Source organism: Azolla caroliniana, unplaced genomic scaffold (assembly GCF_043228905.1).
Source record: "Azolla caroliniana isolate FFs.n. ecotype wild unplaced genomic scaffold, voAzoCaro1.0.p SCAF_9, whole genome shotgun sequence".
Classification (NCBI taxonomy): domain Eukaryota; kingdom Viridiplantae; phylum Streptophyta; class Polypodiopsida; order Salviniales; family Salviniaceae; genus Azolla; species Azolla caroliniana.
In genome coordinates, this window is record NW_028230444.1 from 4,159,871 (window position 1) to 4,179,719 (window position 19,849).

Consider the following 19,849-nt stretch of genomic DNA (forward strand, 5'->3'; position numbering starts at 1 on the left):
TCCAGAGAGATGGCAGAGCTTCATTTATACTCTTTTCTTTTCTTCTATGGATGTCTCTAATCAAAGGTACATAAGATTATGTCATTATAAAAAACAAGAAAACATGCCGATCATACAGCATCCTAAACACAGCAGATAAAAGAGAGAATCGAGGTGATCAAAAGAAGCAGATGTAACCTCTTTGCTCTGATACAAAAGAGCAATGTCTTCTCTGCGTTCTCTAAAAGAAAGAGCGATCTATCTTTTGCTCTCAAGAGAGGTCCATGCTACTATCTGCTACTGCAGAAGTAGCAGCAGAAGGAGAAGAAGCAGAAGAAGCAAACTGAGCCATATTCATAGCGCCAATGAAAGGAGATTCTTCCTGAGAAGAGAGTAAGCAACAATTTTTCTTCTTCTTTTGTATTTCATTGAATGCTGAAGAAGAATAATCATTAGTGTTATTGTTATTATGATGATAAAAGTGTTGTTTTCTGCGTAAACCTTGTACTGCTTGTTGTTGCTGTAATGGAAAGATCTGGCGACTCGCTCTGCATATACTGCTATGGTTATCATAAACTATTCTTTGGTCACAATTTTTATCACATACATGTGTAGTTCCTGAAGATATACAAAGGTAAAGATTTCCCCACACGTGCTCGATTACACAATTAAACCCACATCTATGGATTGATCTCTCTCCTAATGATGTTGATGAGGATGATAATGATGATGAAAGATGAACAACATTCACATCCTCCATGGCTGGTGTAGCTATGCCTTGTTTATTCTGGTTGAACGCCATAGCTCAAAAAGATTTAACGTGATAATTCCAACTAAAGGCAGAAATTGATGTAGTTCCCAGTAACGTCACAGGAACTGTTGAAATTCTTTCTCAGACACTCGGAACATACAGAAGATCAGAACTGTAATATTTCTCAGAAGCTCTGAACTCTGATATAATTCTCTCAAGTTCGAACGTTCTATAAATAATTAACAGAAGTTTGATGCCAGGGTAACTCTCAGAATATTATTACAGTGAGTTGGGATAATTCTAAGAAATTCTGAACGGTTAATTGTGGTAATTCTTAGACATCAGAGCAGCAATAATCCTTGGAAGATCTGAATTGCAAAGGAGGCTTCAAACTGCCATGATTTCTGATGAGTTTCTTCTCACTTTCTTAAGATAATTGAAATACCCAAGCTCCTTGATCCCTGCATCAGACCAACATTTCCAGAAGTTACATCCTTTATGAGAACTACCGATATTGAACAGAATCTATACATAAGGAATGAGATATACGGCACATTTTTGCAATTCTAGACAGCAGAACAAGTTTTTTCACATGTTAGATTTCTTATGATCTACAACGCAGTAAGTTCAACAGAAACATGCCACGTGATAGTATGATCTATATGACAGTGTTGAACAAAAAAGATATGTCTGGAAAATGTACGATAGACCATCATTTCTGCTACATTCAACTGCTGCTTATAACCATATCCAGGAACTATTACAATAATCTATAATCTACATATGACAGAACCTATTTCGAGACATTGTGTGTCAATGATGAGTATGTGGTGAATTAGATCGTTAAAATACACCAGCGATAGGAGACCAGAGAGAAGAAGAGAAACAGTGATCTATCAGGGATAAGAAATTGAATAAACGCCATGAATCTGTAACAAATTCTTTGGCGAATTTCTGGTTTAAACTTAGAAAAATGCCATAAAGATTTCACTTGCGAGGAGTTTATATCAGGGACGAATTTATGTACACATCAATAAAATACACGATGAATTCCTAATTCATAACGTCCAAAAATCAGCAGCAAAATGAATAAACAGTAAGGCGAAAAGAGAGAACCGTTTCCCCCTTTCACTTGAGCGTCTCCGCGATCTCCTTGCAGGAAGAGCATAAAAAAACATCTTCTGATTGAGAACTAATAAGAATCTCGGATGTACATAGCTTTCGGCGAGCATATCAGAAGAGGAGCCTGGGCTACAGTAACGGTGGAACTTTTCACTGGATTTTCCCCCAAACCGCCTCTCGCGGAGATTTGTAACAGAAAGTTAACAAACAATTATAAAAAAAAGAACGATCGCTTTACCACCACCGCAAAAGAAAACTTTCTTATCGATCCAATTTACTCAGAAATACATCGAATTTAGGAAGAAAATGAAAGACTCATTTTCCCCTTTCTGTGGGCCGAACTGAAGATCAGACTGTAGATATGTACCCTCATAAAGGCTCTTCCCAAATAAAGGTTCTACAGAGACATATTCATCAAAGGAGACGGATTGCTACAGCAGAACCCGAGAAGACGAAGTCAAATCAAAACAAATTAATCATTCTACACTATTTTCTCCCGTTTATGGCCTTAAATAAAATAATGAAATTTTCTCCTCTTTTTGCTATGATGACCAATGCTAACAAATGGGGCCAGAAATTAGCTTTTCCTACTCCGTGTTTCCACTCTAATTTTCACTTCAACAGATTAATAGTATAGATCTGTATGTCCAAATATCCATCGATTAACTATAGAGGAATTGGAAAGGAAGTTGTTAGTGAAAGAGTTTGTGATATGAACTGAATAATTAACTATAACTCCGGTTTAGAGAAAAGGCTATTTATTTTATCAATTTGTAGCTCAACTCCTACATCAAACTGTAAATTTTGACGGGAAAACGCTATAGTAGAACCAAAGAGGGAAACAAAACAAAGAATTTGTTTCTTGCACTAACTAATATGGCCCAGTTTTTTACAACAAAAAACAAGAGTAGAACAGAAAGCACGAATGGTCCATAACCGGATCAAACGAAGGCTCTCGGGTCTACGTAGAGACCACATACGCAGGCAGGGATTCCAAAAGATAGCACATACGAAGAAGAAGAAGAAGAAGAAGAGACTACTTACGAATGCAGTCGCAAACGGCGAAAGAAAGGATTGGGAGAATGAGGGATATTATGATGATAGGAGCAAAAGAGAGAGAGAGAGAGATACAAACATACACGCTGATTTTCTTTATTCTGTGCGATCCCATATCGAGATTCGACAAGAAACTGGACTGATACTGTATTTCAGTTATGGGAGGGTAGGGGACTAGGCAAATGCAATGGATTATAATATTCCATCACGCACAGAAAGAGAGATGGTGACATTTTCCTCTTTGGATTTAGGCAGGAAAGCGAAGGGATAATCCGCCGGGCGACATTACAGATGCTGAAGGCGCGGAAATGCCATACATATTAGAGAGTGGCCACACACTTCTAGCTCCTTGAAAGACTCGAAATAAATGAAGGGCGGAGCAAGGACGAACACAGAATAGACATTACAAAAAGAATGGAAGCAGAGAAAGGGAAACAGGAGAAAGGAAAAGGAGAATAGGTTGATTTAGTATACCTGTGGGAGAGAGAGAGAGAGAGAGAGAGCAAGCGATGGCGGCGACAGACGGACGGACGGACAGAGAGGGAAGCTTTCTTCACAGAAGGAGAAGAAGAAGAAGGAAGAAGGAAGAGAGCAGCAAGCGATGGCGGGCCGAGAGAGAGAGGGAGAGAGAGAGGGAGGGAGGGAGTAGGAAGAGGTCTGTTAATTATATAAATACATCATTTATTTTGCCTTTTTTTTGCTTTTACTTTTACTTTTTCTTTTCTTTTCTTTTCTTTTTTCATTTTTATTTGTATTTTTATTTTTCTTCTCCTCTTTAGTTAAATTTTTGTGTTTATTTTGTTTTGGTTTTTTATTGATTTGTTTACCAAACCCCCCCCCCCCGCCCAAAACACACACACACACACACAGAAGTTAGGTTTCACACACAGATGAGAGATGTCCATGTTCACATTTGGTGGTGGACATCTGATATCCATGGGCCATACACTCCCCACGCGAACCTCTTTACCCAAGATAAAAATCGTGTCCTCCTTCGTATATCTCTCACTTCCACTTATGTACATATTTATGTGTGTGTGTGTGTGTGTGTGTGTGTGTGTGTGTGTGTGTGTGTGTGTGTGTGTGTGTGTATACATATAATATAATATATATACATATATGTGTATATGTATACATATATATGTATATGTTATGTACATACAATATCAGACCTCGGACTCACCCACCCCAAGTTTGTTTTGTGGAGCCATCCCTTCCCAACTCTCTTAATCAAGCAAAAAAAAAGCTTGTCCATCCTCCGTAGTAATTCGGCAATACGATTGTTCCTTTGTATCTATCTCCATGTGGTCGCATCTTTCATTCACTACCATTGCATGCACGTGAACTCTCACAGCCCTCGCTTTGGACATTACTAAGAACCCCCGAGATTTATTCAAGGTACAACACTCTTCCATTCCACGCACGCAACTACTACATTTCATTTTGGTCCCATCCCATAAGTCAAATTTGACCTTGGAGGACGACACAATAGAATATATTTAACCTCTCTCGCTCTCCAATTTTATAATAGAGAGGATGAAGTTCGCGTTAATCCTCGTGTATATTGTTTGGAAGTTTATGCTAAATTATCAATGTTGCGAATTAATATGTCATCATATTGTTTCCTTATAGATGAAAAGGGAGATATATGTATTGGTTAGATCATGATAACATATTATAAGTTATAACTCTCTTAGGGTTACCGCGCTCATAGGAAAATGAAAATAAGTCCATTCTAGTATCTATGTTGTTCCCACACATATAGTACTCACTTGAAAATGTCAAGGCACCTTCAATGTTGTCGCTTATGAAGACAATAAAAAGTTAATCTTGACCCTCGTATGAGGTGTTGTAATGATTGTACCCCCTTCATCGTTTTGTTTATATGGTTGCATGCCTTCTATCCCTTGGGCATACACTGTGGTGAACATTTTGTTTTTTATCAATGTCACTTTATTTTTAATGAATTTGAGTAGCTTATGGAATTTAATTTTATTAATGATCTAAACATTAACTTTAAATATGCATATTGATGAATTTATTAGAATAGGCATTACTACAAATGAATTAAGAATAATGGTAAACGTCGCATTGGTCGTGTGTGAAGTAATTAGATCGGAGACTATAGTTTTTTTAATTCATTAACTTTAATTATGATTAACGTTAAATAACTAGAATAACAATCAACACTTACATTGGTGTGGTTAATATATTAATCAACATAGATAAGAAAACAGATTGATCGAATTAACTTGACTGGCAATTAACGAAAAGAACTAACATTGATGATTAAGGGATCAATTCATGAGTGGATTATTTTGAGTGGATTAGATCATGCATTACTCAATTTAATTATAACCACAGTAAGTGCAAATTGGTTAAGCAAGTACTGTCATTACTATAAAATTAGTATTTCATGAAAGATAGTATGGCTACTATGACCTCATAAATTGCTAGTTTAAATAAGTAAACACCATGATGGAGATTTGACTAAGGGTATACGAAGAAGATAAGCAAACAATGGGGGCAACTTTGACTAGGGGTATACGATGCTTTTAATAGAAAACACATAAGTAACCATGGACATCCAACAAAAAACAAAACATTTCCGTTGATTCACATGTGTATTCCTTATACAAGCATGAACCGCAATACATATCATGAGAGACATAAATGTGCTTTCAATGTTCACGAGAAAAAGTATTATATGCATCAGAAGTAAATGTCACATTAAGTTTTCGGCTTTAGACACTCGCTATTCATTAAAACATGCATTGTTGCATTGTACTACCATCACAATAAACAATGCAATATCCCTCGCCACATATTAACATGCTTATTAATTTTTCACCATTCAATGTTTTTTGTAGTGCATTTGTAAAAACTTGCAAACCTTTCTTTGTCGATTCAAGAGTAACTATACATTTAACAATCCGAACTATCATTACTGTGAATGGAAATCTCATGTTGACATTAGTATTGGGTGACACCAACCCAGCCAATATACATATGTATTCTTATTTGAGTAAATGCATTGCTCTCTTTGCCTTTACCATTTGTTGTTTGAATTGTGTCAATATCGATGCTATGTTAATGTATAAATGTGATCTCTTTATAGGTGTATGTGTTATATAGGTTTGTCTCTGTCTTCCAAACACTAAATATTGTATCCAATAGTTTCTCATATGCTTAATAAGCATCTCTACATTAACATCATCGAATAGATTTATGAATTGTTGTGCTTTGTCATTGATGTGAACGTATAAAATGCGCTATAGGCCCACATTTAAACTCCTTAGCTTGTTCGAAACCACTTATTTATTTTGTGCTAATTAATTTGCTCTTGCCATTACAAGTACATTACATTTGGATCATATTCACGTGTGCACATTATCCACCTATATGAGTTATATATAGTTCGAATTGATAATGCCATGTGAAGTATTTAGTATCATGTCATGCCAACATAAAAAATTTACACACCCTCATTGTACTTGATTTCTATGTGTTAGTTTTTAGCTCTTTATAAAAAAACCAATTGATTTTATACAAATATATAAAAAGGAAGCATAATATCATGGCCGAAAAGCATAGTTGTTAATGTGTATTCTACATTTAGAATACGATTTAGAATACTTCAAAAATTATAGTATACATCAAATTTTTAGAATACATAAAATACGTGAAAATATGAAAAATGGCAGTTCTAAAACGTAGAATACGAGTAGAATACTTGAAGTATTCTAAAAAATTGACATATACTATTGTGAAATGCACATAAGAGATCAAAACCAGTCTACTTAGCTTCTTACTTCTTAATCAATTTATAGTTGATACAACGGAACCCATTTGGGTTGGCTTGGCTTGGCTAAACATGGTGTGCTAAAAGGGTGGGTCAACTTGAGCACACGCATCCTAAAAAGGGTGAGCTAAAAGGGTGGCACAAAGGAACACATGCACAGCACATTTCCCCCCGGCGAGAAACAAGAGATTGAGGGGCATGAACAAGAACAGGACATGTACATGAACATGAACAAGAACAAGAACAATGGCTTGTCAAAGGAGGGGGAGCATCTAATAGCAGGTTTCAAATGGAAATCCATTGATGATTCTAGTGCAAGGCGAGGGTTACACCCATAGAGTGCTCGAAAAGGGTTGATTTATGCAACCATCTCGTGTTTGAGGGTCTTGTTGAGGTGTTCGGTGAAGATGGCGTGGGAATGTAAACATCTACGGACACGTAGTTGAGGTGCAACGACGTTGAGGACATCCCCGTGGAACTGTTGGCCTTGATAGTTGGACGGGGCTAATGATGAAAAACGAGCTATCAATCAGCGAATAGAGATCAATCACTCCTGTGGACTAAGGGCCACCTAAACTTTGATGATGTGGGGGACAAGAGGGCTATCGTGTCATCTCGGAGGGGGATCGAGGAAAGATCATATGGCGGCGAAGATAAATCGCTCCTGTGGATTGAGGGCCACCTAGACTTTGCTGAGGTGGGGGACATGAGGGCTATCGTGTCGGAGGGGGATTGAGGAAAGATCATATGGCGACGAATATCAATCGCTCCTGTGGACTGAGGGCCACCTGGACTTGGCTGAGGTGGGGGACAGGAGGGCTATCGTGTCAGAGGGGGATAGGGGAAAAGATCATTTGGCAAAGAAAGATCAATCACTCTTGTGGTCTAAGGGCCACCTGGACTTGACTGAGGTGGGGGTCAGGAGGGCTATCGTGTAGGAGGGGGATCAGAGAAACTCATGGGACAAGAAGTTAATGGGCAACCTAAGGTGAGGGGGAAGAGTTGGTGGGGCAAGACATAAAAGTTGTGTGAGAAAGCGAGAGTGTCTAAGGTGAAGGTGTAGTGGGCTTACGTGCTAGAGAGGTATAGATGGTGATCGCCAAAAAAGGACTTGGATGGAGGAAGCGGTGGATATCGGGAGGCCTAACTAGTGAACTAAGGCGGTGCTAATAGAAGAGATACTACTACAAGAGACTAACAAGAGTGTCGGTGATGGTGGTGAGGGCGATGCTACCTACGAAGTGGAAGAGGCGGATGCTTGGATGTGGGGGACTGGTACCCTGCTTCTCCACCAATATGTGAAATGCACATAAGAGATCAAAACCAGTCTACTTAGCTTATTACTTCTTAATCAATTTATAGTTGATACAACGGAACCCATTTGGGTTGACTTGGCTTGGCTAAACAGGGTGTGCTAAAAGGGTGGGTCAACTTGAGCACACGCATCCTAAAAAGGGTGAGCTAAAAGGATGGCACAAAGGAACACATGCACACCACACTATAATCGTTTTAATTATTATTTTTGAAAAAAACTTTAAATTTTAAGAAGTATTTAACATATTTTACAAGTATTCTACGCATTTAAAGAATTTTACACGTATTCTAAGTATTTAACGTATTTTATTTGTAAAATACTTATTCTATGTATTTTAAAAAAAAAGCTGGATCCAAAAATGCACTTGAAAATGAAAAATATAAAAAAGTTATTTGACAATAGAATTCTTTTATATTCTTATAATGTAACCTAAACTCTCTTACCAGTTACCACATTCCTCTTGTAAATTTTCTTTTATATTCCTAGGATGTAACCTTTTCTCTTATCAATCTTTGTTGTCTTGGCTCACTTAGATTGAGTAGTGCTATTAGCTTTTCCAAGAATGATTTCGAACCCAAGCTTTCCTAGCATTTTTGTTGTGACATTGAAACTTTTTGGTGCAATGGGTTGGAAACGTGGATAATTTTGATAAAGGGTTCCATGAAATTCACTAAAATACCCTTCTAATTTTAGAGTTCTAACATCTCTCTCTCTCTCTCTCTATCATAATTAGCTTATTACCCTAGTGGTAAGTGTTGTTTACACTACTAGCATTACATCTTGGTTTAGAAACTCAAATTTCTCCCCTCCTCTTATTTCACTAAGGATGCCATTATGGAGTGTAAGGATTGAACCCCTGACCACCTGGACTCCATTGGGCAACCTTACCAATTGAGCTACATTTTGGTCTTTATCTTTATCTCTCAGGATTACTCCGACCACTTCAACTTGGGCTCCATCGCGCAACATTACCAATTAAGCTACATCCATTTGGACTCTCTGTTTCTCTAGATTGAACCCATGACCACTTGATCTCCATTGGGCAACCTTACTAATATTGGGTTCAAAACCAAAATTTCTCACCTCTCTATTACACCATAGATATCTATTATTTCACTAGATGTCATTGTGGAATGTAGGGGTTGAACCCATGACTATCTAGTTTCCATTGGGCAACCTTACCAACTGTGTTACATCCATTTGGGCTTTTTTGGCAACAACTACAAAATATAACATTGATGCCAGGTCCTTTAACTCTACAAACTGATGAGCAACTGTAAAGAATCGATGGTGATTCTTGTGCAGCAAAATAGGTTAGAGATGTGTGTTATGTGTGTGTGTGTGTGTGAGAGAGAGAGAGAGAGGGAGAGAGAGAGAGGGAGAGAGAGAGGAGAGGAGAGGAGAGAAACACATGATAGATAGGAAATAGAAATACTCAAGAAGATTGTATATTACAAAGGAGATTAACCGACACATTACAAAGTAGGAGGAGGGTGCTTTATATAGTCACCCTCTCTCTTCATTAACTACGAAGCTCATTGGTCATGGGAAACATGGAAACTCATTAGTTATGTGTCATAGAATACGATTCTATGACACATAGTTAATGCATAGAGAGTAATGGTGTGACTTTTGACCTTTGAGTGTTCATACACTCTCAAGGGTGTGTTCACACACTAGACTAGGTTGAACTTGATTCTCAACAACAACTATGACTTGATTTGCGATTATGGGGTCAAACTTTGTGTTTACAAGTGACAACGAATCTCATGTATCAGTACTCCTTTGAGTCTATTCGACGGTTATAATTTATGACTAACAAAAATCGAAAGTACACAACAGTGATTATGGATAGTGGTAGATCTTAAAATGTATTTGGCATTCTAATTTGCCACTTGTAGCGAAGGTCTTCATTTGGAAAATTTTGATTGGGTGTTTGCCTATGAGATTAACTCTACAACTTCTTTTCCATTTTTCAAGTGAAAACTATCACTAATCATTTCATACAATGTTTGATTGCTTGTCATATTAGAGTTGCATTTCTCAAAATTGCAAAACTTAGTTTTGTCATGGTGTTATTTCATGGTGTTTGCATGATTCACATAGGTTGACCCAAAATCTGAAATAGAGATAATTTTCCTATTTTTGAGATATTGGGGATTGCATCATAATTGGGATATGCACAATGCTTTTGTAGTTGATGGTAGGCATGGAGTCAAAGCATATCTATGAAAGTTGAAGGGAGTAATAATGCAGCAAATATCTTTATTGGAGCAAGTAGAAATACTTTCCTTAGATTTTCTTTCTACCAAAATGCTTTGTTATGCTTGTTGAACCTGTAGAATGAGACTCTATCTTTATTCATGATTTGCAAGGAATTTATTTCAATTGGTTCACTAGATCACAAGCTGGAGATAAGTGTACTCGAATGGTTGACATTCGCTTAATGTTCGTCTTGCCCGTTGGCAATTCAACATGTTCGACTACTAGTGTTGTGGTGACCGTATTCCATTGTGGTATCATTGTAGAGTTTTTCTCACACATTTATCAATATAATTGTATGTTTTCACTAAGAGAGAGAAGGCTCGGGGAGAGTTGGAATATTGGACTTATCTACGGAAATGAGTCTTGTAGATTTTCATTATTGCAAGACACGTGTTTAGAATCACAACCATGGATATCTATTGCTCAATATTTCAATGAGAACAAGGGTTTAACACATGGGAGGATAACTATTAAGGCATATTTGTGGCAATTATTGAATGTATGTATTTCATTAAGATTTTTGGCTCTTCATGTGTTAAACACTTGGTTATCTCCTGGCAAAATGCGTTCTCATTGTAATTCTTTACAAAAAGAGTCGCGTGTGTATTCTCAGTTATTATGTTGGCTTGGAATGGAGAGATTATGCTCTTAGTTTAATTGTTTGTTTCATTTGGGGGTCAAAGAGGTGGGAGATATAGTTGAGGCTCCATATTGCAGAATTTTGGAGTTCGTTGAAGTGCGATAATTAGTACGCATCCCACTTAATTATGAGTTTATCTAGAAATAACTACAAAATATTGCATTGATCAGGCAAGGTCATTTACCTTTACAAAAAGAAGAGCAACTGTGGATTGATTGGTGTTTACAAGGTCAAACACCGTTTTCGCAAGTGACTACCAATCTTTTGTATCATTGCTCCATTGAGTCTCTTCGATGGTTATCATCTAAGTCTATAGAATGATGGAAAATACATAACTCTAATCATGGATGGTGGCGGATCTTAAAATGTAGTTGGCATTCTAAATTGCCACTTGTAGGAAATGTCTTTATTTGGAGAATTTTGATTGATTGGGGTTTGCCTTTGGGATCAACTCTAAAGTGACGTGGACTAACAACGAGCAACTACTTCTTTTGCATTGTTCAAATGGAAGATAGTACTCATCGTTGCATACAACGTTCAATTGCTTATCATATTTGGAGTTACATTTTTCGAATTTGGCAAGTTTTATCACGGTGTTATTTGACGTTTGGACAATGGGTGTTTGCACAATTCACATAGATTAACCCAAAATCAGAGATGGCGATCGTCTTCGTATTTCTAAGCTAATGGGATTGCGTCATAATTGCGATATGCGCAATGCTTTTGTATTTGATGGTAAGCATGGAGTCAAAACATATATACGAAAGTTGAAGGGAGTATTAATGTGACAATTTTTTGCATTGGAGGAAGCGAAAATTCTGTCCTAAGCAGAGTAATCATCTTGCCGATTGACAATTCAACATGTTCTACTACCCTTGTAGTTAGTTAGAGGGTGACACCCATTGTAAGTAGTGTTTTTCACATACATTTATTAATAGTGGCTATGCTTCAATTGGAATATGCTTTGATTCGCAAGTTGGGGTGAGAAAATATGTTCGAAAGTTAAAAAAAGAACTTCTTTTGTGGCAATTGATAGTGCTAGAGAAGTCACGAAAGCTCAAGCATGAAGAGAGAGAACTCTGCAAGGTCACGTATCATCATATTCGCCATTTGAATTGGTGTGTAGGGTGGCATTGAGTTTGGAGTCGTAGTAGTATTTAGATCCCTAGATAGATAGAAGGGTTCTATACTTTGTAGTAAGTTAGTCATCACGGTGTTTTTTCTTTCGTAATGAATCCATTATTTAGGACAAAAACAGAGAGATTTTTGAGAGCCCTTATTTATTCTTAGAAATGAGAGGGACTTGGAGAGCGGGGGTAATTTGGAGAATTTTGAGAAGGGTAGTTTGTATGGAGATATCGAATTATGAAGAAGTAAAAGGGAAGAAGAAGCGATGTAATGTCACTCTGCTCGTCTTCTTCTTCTTCTTCTTCAGAGGATGATCATCGTTGGTTGGCTATGGATTAGCAGAGCTCTGAACCAAGACGCCCTCCATAGCCATGGAGGGCGATGAAGACCTTTCAGCCTCACAGACCTCTTCATCGCGCCTCCTCCCGAGCTCCCCTCCCATTCCCCTCCCATTTCCCCCCCGTTTCCTCCGTAACTCCAGAAACGCCATCCTCTTCAAGCCCCAGCCTCTTATTCAGCACCGCCTGAAGAAGAAACAGAGACAGAGACATGGCACACGGATTCAAGACGAGGATTTAAACCTTCGTTATCATCATCATTCTATTTGTCGACATGAAATGGAACAGAGTAACGCTTCTCATGGTGACACCTCTGGTCATCATGATCTGAATATTGCCTATGAACAGACCAAACAGCAAGAAATGAAGGTTATAAACAGTATTCATTCTTGTATTGCTGAAAGTAGCGAGTTAAGTAGCGGGGATACATGGAGCGAAAATGAAAGATGTAGCAGTGGTGAAGGTGAAGGTGAAGATGAAGATGAAGATGAAGATGAAGGTGAAGATGAAGATGAAGAGGAAGGTGAAGGTGAAAATAAAGATGAATATGAATATGAATATGAAAGAGGTTTTGTATCTCCTCTCAAGGCTTTATCTCACATAGCCCACATAAAGAGGAAACAACACCATATGATGACGAAACATTATAAAGAAGAAGATAAAGAAGGAGATTTATCAGAAAGCTTGAACCAGCCGTGTGTTGCTGTTGAACATGATCAAGAGATGGTCACCTCACCAAAGAAGAAGCTCCAACAAGTCCACTTTCAGCTAGAACCTCTAGGTAATAAACTACAATATCGGCATTTATCTTAGTCACACCAGTTTGTTAATATTGCCCTTCAATCATATCCTCAAGATTAAAATTATGAAGAAATTTTATAAGGTGTGATAGAATCTTAGTTTTCTTCCGAATCATTGTGTTGTTGAAAGGGCTCTATTATGGGTTTCATGGGTATTCAGAAACGTTATATCAGTGTCAATGTCATAAAGCCATTAGAACCATCACTTTAAATTTGCGCGATCTCAGTCCAAAATAATGAGTGAAACATCAAACCTATTGCTCATTGCTCAAGACTTAATGCTGCAAAGCATAAGCTTTGCCTCCACATCACCATACTTATGCATCTACACCAGTACTTTTTGGAGACATTGAAAGTTTCTCATATACTGCATAACTGCTATATTTTCACATTAATATTCAGCACAGAATGTCTTGTGTATCATACAAAGAATGTACCCTTTTCAATATGCCTTTCATGTAATGTACACCACGTATAACTATGATATTATTAACAATGGCAGTTTATGAGAAGTTGATGCGTTTGCTTATGGATCGTTATGAGGGGAGTTTCGAGAACTTCATGCTTTCTATCCTTGAGGCGAATGTGAAACTAGAAAAGAACGAGAGAGGAGTTGATGCAGAAATGGCAACACTTGTCAGGAAACCAGCCTTGTCCAAGTGGAAAAGAGCAAGGTATATCTACAATTGCCAAACATTGTTTTGCCAATGGGCTTCGCAAGTGAAGGAAATGATCATAATTGTGAAGTAGTATTGTGAAGGTTTGATCAGCTCAAAGGTATTGAAACTCAGGAGCTTGTTCAAGCTTTCCGATCCCTTGCCAAGTCGAGGTCTTGTGTAGAAGTATCGGTAGACTTGTTGAACACCCCTTGGCAAGAGCTTAGTATGTCTCAAATCCAGAAGGTAGCCTGAAAGATCTTGTGGTATTGCTTGCTAGAGAACATTGTCAATCTTATGTTGATTCTGTGTGTGTAGATGCTAGATGAAACTAAAAAGATGCTTTTTGTGAACGAGAAAATGTATGGGTGCCAACATCCAGATTGTGGCCGTAAGTTCACAACGCCTGGTAATCTGAGAGACCATCTAAATGAGCACAGGTATGTGTCATTCACATATGCATACACTTATATGTAGACATACACATATATGGATACACATGCTTGAATAAAAGGTTGTTTAAGAAAACTGTCTAATTCTCTATAAGATGGTTGCAGTGGAGACAAACCATATAGCTGCAGCTTTGAGGACTGTCCTCATCGATTCACAAGTAAACAGCTACTTTGTAGGCATATGAAGAAGCATGAACGTGCTCATCGATGCACATTTGAGGGATGTAACAAGAGATTTGCCTTCAGAGAGAGATTGGTGAGTCGACATAACTCTCCAAGCATACTCAATGAAAAATTGCTCACATTGGCAAGAGGATGTAAAACTAAATTTACAAAGATAGATATATGCATTTTGGGGGAACATATTAATGAAGCTATGCTGTAATGTGAGGAGAATTCACAACAGACCAGTCTCTCTCTCTCTCTCTCTATATATATATATATATATATAATAACCAAATTACAGAGATAGATATATGCATTTTTGGAGACCGTATTAATGAAGCTATGCTTAAAATTTAGGAGAATACACAACATATTAGTCACATTATATTGTATATATATAGCTAATCAATTGTCGTGTCTTCATGGTCTCCCTTGATGCCTTTGATACTTACTCCAGAGAACAACCTAACATAGATACTAGGTAGATTTCAATGATGTGTGAGGGTTAATAAAGCTGATTCCATTACAGATAGTACATCAAAAGATTCATAGTGATGAGAGGCCACTCTCTTGTCCATGGGAAGGATGTGGAAAGACTTTCAAGTGGGCCAACTCTTTGCATGGCCACATGAGGACCCATACCGGAGAGAAACCATTTCAATGCACGTACGTAGAAAGAAATGGTCAGGTTTTTAATATATTGCAAATGCCATGTGTATTCAGAAGTATACTAATACAAAACAAGGATATTTTTGTTTGCAGATTTTCTGGTTGTGGCCGGTTATTTGGCTACAAAGTGGACTTAACTCGTCACAGGAGAACTCATTTTGGGCAACCGGCAAGATCAAGTCACTAGCACTTTTCTATAAACCCTCAATTCTAATGTTAGTTTGAGTGTGCGTGTGTAGTTTTCTGTGTTCATGTGTATAATGTTGTGCATATTCTTATATGGTGGTGTGTGTACATGAACCATGTATCCATTTCTCTCACTACCCTGATTAATCTACACTTAATTTTACTCTATGGTAAAGGGACTAACATTGCTTATATACAGCTATAGAAACAAATCCCCGTCTTTATAAACTTGGAGTGATGTTTTGTTAAACTTTAGCTTAATATGCATATACATGGGGGAAACTACTAAAATATGCTCGCATACATATGTATGTCAGGAAGGAAATATAAAAGTCCCGGCATGCCTATTTATGGAAGTATGCTTGGTAAATATAATTGCTTAAATGTGCATTTCTTTGCTGCTACCCTTCTTAGAGTGTCTAGAAATGAATTTGAATCCATAGGATTCATTCCTTAAGTTGGTGACTCATGATTCACAATGTAAACAATACATCTAAGTCAATATACAACAGGAACACACTGGCTTCAATGTTACTTACCTCCCATCAACTAAATAAAAAATCAGGCACAATCTTTAAACTACTATTTTTTAAAATTTCTTAAATATATACGACAGACCACCGTTAGATAACAGGAAATAGTTTTAACATAAAGGTTGTACTCACAATGAACAAAGGGAATATTTTCCTTCTTAATACACTTCATCTACAGAAAAGGTATAAGTAATGATGGATATAGTCATTTGTACTGTTACATTCCAATAAAGTATCCGTATAATTTATGGGCATGTCATCGGAATTTGGTTCATGAGAACACTTGAAATTCTATCCTTTTTCTAGATCTTAACATCTTTAGAGAGGTCTATAGTTTTCATTGAATGATATACCACAGGGCTAACTAAGATCAGCACTCAGTATGGATATAGAATATTTACAATCATGTCAATCCTATTCTTTAACTACTTTTGTCTTATAATTTATGCTTTCTTCTTGCTTACACTTGCATACCACTATAATAAAGTTATTAAAACTTGTTGAAATAATTAGAGTGTGATTAATGTGATAGACAATGAGAGGTATATGCACTTGTGAGTGTGAGAGAGATGTATACATAATGATACAAGAATGAAGAGAGGCTACATTTCTATTTTACTTAAAAGGGTGGTATATGTACCTTTTATGAATGTAGTGTTGAACTCACTAGTGATCTGCTTCCACTTGTTATGCTTTCTTGTATTTGCATATTCGTTGCATTTTTTGGCATCACCTTGTATACTACAATTGTGGTCCAGTTGTTGGATTCCTCGGCCACTCCTAGACTTTGCTAGCTTGTCTGCTCATATGACCTTTGTAAAACATGTGACCTATCTAAAGTTAGGTCTTGCCGTGGGCAAGATTGATGTTATGTATTGGCAAGGATCCATCCCTTATATGAAGTGGTTTCTGAACAGAGAAATAGCATGAACCAGACGGCCTTCACATGCAACCATTCACTACACCTCTGTTTGCAAGGGAGAGCAACCATGGGTTACTTTGGTTCCCAGAGAGAGCATATATCTGCAGGATTCCCTGCCCGATCAGCTTCCATGTAGCAGTTTAGCTCAATCTATGCTGATGCACCATATAAACTGGTCCAAATTTGGTTGCAGATCTTCACATACCTTAAGTAATTGTTGTAGTGAAGTGAAGGTGCGGATTGCAAGGATTCTGCATGTACTGACTGACTTATTTGTCCTATTGCATAACTCCAAGTCTTCTGTGAGGGATGGTGAGATGAATTAGACTGCCTACAATCTGCGTGTATATTTTCAGACCCTCTAACTTTGGATTGTTGTGATCATCGGCATCCAGATCCATATTTGTTGATTTGTTGAATCATGAGGCTATTTCTTTTGGAGACTATTTTTTTCTGGTTGTCTTCATCTTCTTTATAATCAAATTATAGCATCTATAGATACCCTACAATCTGCTTGTATATTATCAGATCCTCTAACTTTGGATTGTTGTGATCATCACCATCCAGGTCCATATTTGTTGATTTGTTGATCCACGAGGATATTCCAAAAGATAATTTCTTTTGGAGACTATATTTCTGGTTGTCTGCATCTTCTTTCTAATAAAATTATAGCATCTCTGAAGCCCTTCTCTGCAAAGTACGTGATGTACACATACTTCTCCACCATTCAAATCCAGCTTGCTTCTAGCCTTTGTTAGAAGATTTACATAGGCTACTAAGCCAAAATCTTTCAAATGTGAAAGGGATTGGCGTTCTTCCCTTAAAACTTCTCGTTCTTCACATGCTGGTTTGGTTTGCAACCATTCACAACGCATACCTGCATACGCCTATTGTGTTGGGGCATCATCTTCTTTCCTTGATCACATCCATGGATCTTGCACACTCATCTGAGAAAAATAGTAAAATCTCTCTCTCTTCCATTTATGTACACCTCTGTTTCTCCCTCCACGTATGTGGAGATTCTTCCAATTTTGTTTGATAGGGCAAATTTTTTCTGAATCCATTGCTAATTACAGCTAGGGAACCCCTACTCTTTTGCATCTCATGACCTGTTTGCTAATTTAGACTGGGATTATCTATATGTGTAAGGAAAACATATGGAATCTCATTTAACAAAATTTAGCCCTAACCAATTCAGGTAGCATGTTGATTTGTTTTGCATGTTTCCTATGAACTTGGTCAATCCTTTGGTATGTATGTATGTCTCCCAAACCTTATGGTATTCCTCTTTCAATCACGACACGTGACTAATCAATTTGCTCCCAGTATTTTCACTTGTAACCATTCTCCCTCATACTCTTGTTAGTGAAACATAGCAACTACTTCACACATTAGATCAATTCCACATTGCAGATTTTTGTACACAAACTTTTATTAAGACGGAGGATGTGCACTCTCAACAGCAATGTATGTTGTAAAATTTATGAACATTGGGAGTCAACACTACTCAACTCAAAACATGCTACTTGAAAATGTTTTACTTTGGTCCCATAAGCCATACTTGACTTTGGAGACTGATAGAAGTGGAAATGTTTGGACCTCTAACTTTCTTTGTATCTAATGCCCTCAAGCTTCAATCACAATTTGAACCATGACCAATCCCTTTCAACCCAAATTTGCACTCTCAAGTTCAAGTTGCAACATGCATTAGTAAAGTTCTTGTATGTCGAAAATCATTAATCCACTTCTTTGAGTCGAGGGAAATTTTTTGTGCTCCCCCAATGGCAACATTCCTTAGTAAAGCTCTTGAATATCGGGAATAACTTCTCCGTTTCTCAAACTCAAACCAAAATATCTATGAATTCCATCATCTCTCAATGTAATTCCCATACTTTATATGAATTAGTTGGTGATTTACTTTATATGAACTAATGGGGTTTGTGGCAACATTGAATGGTGTATGACACAATAAAAATTTGAGTAGAAACATGGTGATTATCATTGATGGAGGATGTTGCCAAGTGTAAAACTCCAAAGATATATATATATATATATATGACTTAATTGAGGCCTCAACACTTACATGAATAATGATCAATTATGCTCCATATCTATATCCATATGTAGTTTTCCAAAGAATAATATATGTTGTGATATTAAAATTTACACCGGAGTTTATTTGGTAAGTTAGTTAATACGGTTTGGGTTGTTGAACATCGAATAAAATGTGGTTAAACAACTTAATGAATTGGGTTATGTTTTTGAATGAGGACAATGTACTAGTTTTCATGAAGTCAATGTACAACTCTATCTATAGATTATCAAATTATAAAAGAACAGGACCTTGTTTTTTTCTCTAGAATTCACCATGAGTATCTTCACATACATAATCAATACAATTGAAATACATTAAGCTAATGAGATTTCAGACATCAAGCATACATTAGGGACATTGAGCTAGTGAGATTTCATACATTTTCACATGAGTTCATGAGATTTCCATTCAAAGTGTGAACATATCATTGGAATACATATGAATGCTTTTTAGACCATGACACGTTCTAACAATATAAAGAAGACTAGAATAGAGCATATTACAAACAACGTCTGAAATAGACTTGCTTTTCTGTCCACATGAATATACGATCGGTAGACTTTAGAGTGCAAAACGAGAGAGTCAATCGTTGAAGATTCCATAAGGGCAGGATACCTTTTTTTTAAAAATCTTTCTTGTTTGTTGGGTTAAAAGGTGGAGCAAAAGTATAACACATTGCTTTTTAAGCATGAAGACACCCGAGCAAATTACCAAAAAGAAAAGGAAAAACAACATGTTTTAGGTGGGGAACAAACACATTTTGGTTTGATTGGGTTGGGGGGGGGGGGGGGGGAAGTTAGGGAAGGGACAAAAAAGTAGTTCACGTAAAAGTGAAGCCCTAAAGAGACATATATGTATAATAATAATAATGTATTTTCTTTATTTTTATGTTTGGGGCAGGGGTATTTTTTTTTGGTTAATATAGATTAATAATAATATGTTGTTGATGGGATGGGATGGGATGGCATGGTGGTG

General features: G+C 37.1%; 2 protein-coding genes across 6 annotated transcripts; one reads left to right on the top strand and one right to left on the bottom strand.

Annotated features, from left to right (window-relative positions):
- Positions 1-1,122, bottom strand: LOC147859944 (uncharacterized). The gene has a single exon (XM_087325007.1). It carries the CDS (start codon positions 779-781, stop codon positions 251-253), a length of 531 nt encoding a protein of 176 aa, XP_087181133.1. The 5' UTR covers positions 782-1,122; the 3' UTR covers positions 1-250.
- An 11,214-nt stretch (positions 1,123-12,336) lies between these two features.
- On the top strand, positions 12,337-15,492 carry LOC147859945 (uncharacterized). 5 transcript variants are annotated; one of them, XM_087324897.1, is made up of 8 exons: positions 12,339-12,859; positions 12,890-13,177; positions 13,699-13,870; positions 13,957-14,098; positions 14,171-14,292; positions 14,410-14,560; positions 14,999-15,135; positions 15,232-15,492. In XM_087324897.1, the coding sequence occupies exons 1-8, from the start codon at positions 12,430-12,432 to the stop codon at positions 15,323-15,325; spliced, it is 1,536 nt and encodes a 511-aa protein (XP_087181023.1). In that variant the 5' UTR covers positions 12,339-12,429; the 3' UTR covers positions 15,326-15,492. The 5 variants fall into 5 exon arrangements, with proteins under 5 accessions (XP_087181026.1, XP_087181023.1, XP_087181024.1 ...); XM_087324898.1 differs by having other exon boundaries at positions 12,896-13,177; XM_087324899.1 differs by having other exon boundaries at positions 12,339-12,853; positions 12,896-13,177.
- The last annotated feature ends 4,357 nt before the right edge of the window (positions 15,493-19,849 follow it).

Excerpts from the sequence above, each read along its gene's own strand:
- LOC147859944 (XM_087325007.1), bottom strand. The coding sequence starts at position 781 with ATGGCGTTCAACCAGAATAAACAAGGCATAGCTACACCAGCCATGGAG.
- LOC147859945 (XM_087324896.1), top strand. The coding sequence starts at position 12,430 with ATGGAGGGCGATGAAGACCTTTCAGCCTCACAGACCTCTTCATCGCGC. Across the intron at positions 14,293-14,409 it reads GACCATCTAAATGAGCACAG|TGGAGACAAACCATATAGCT; the intron begins GTATGTGTCATT and ends AGATGGTTGCAG. Across the intron at positions 15,136-15,231 it reads GAGAAACCATTTCAATGCAC|ATTTTCTGGTTGTGGCCGGT; the intron begins GTACGTAGAAAG and ends TTTTGTTTGCAG.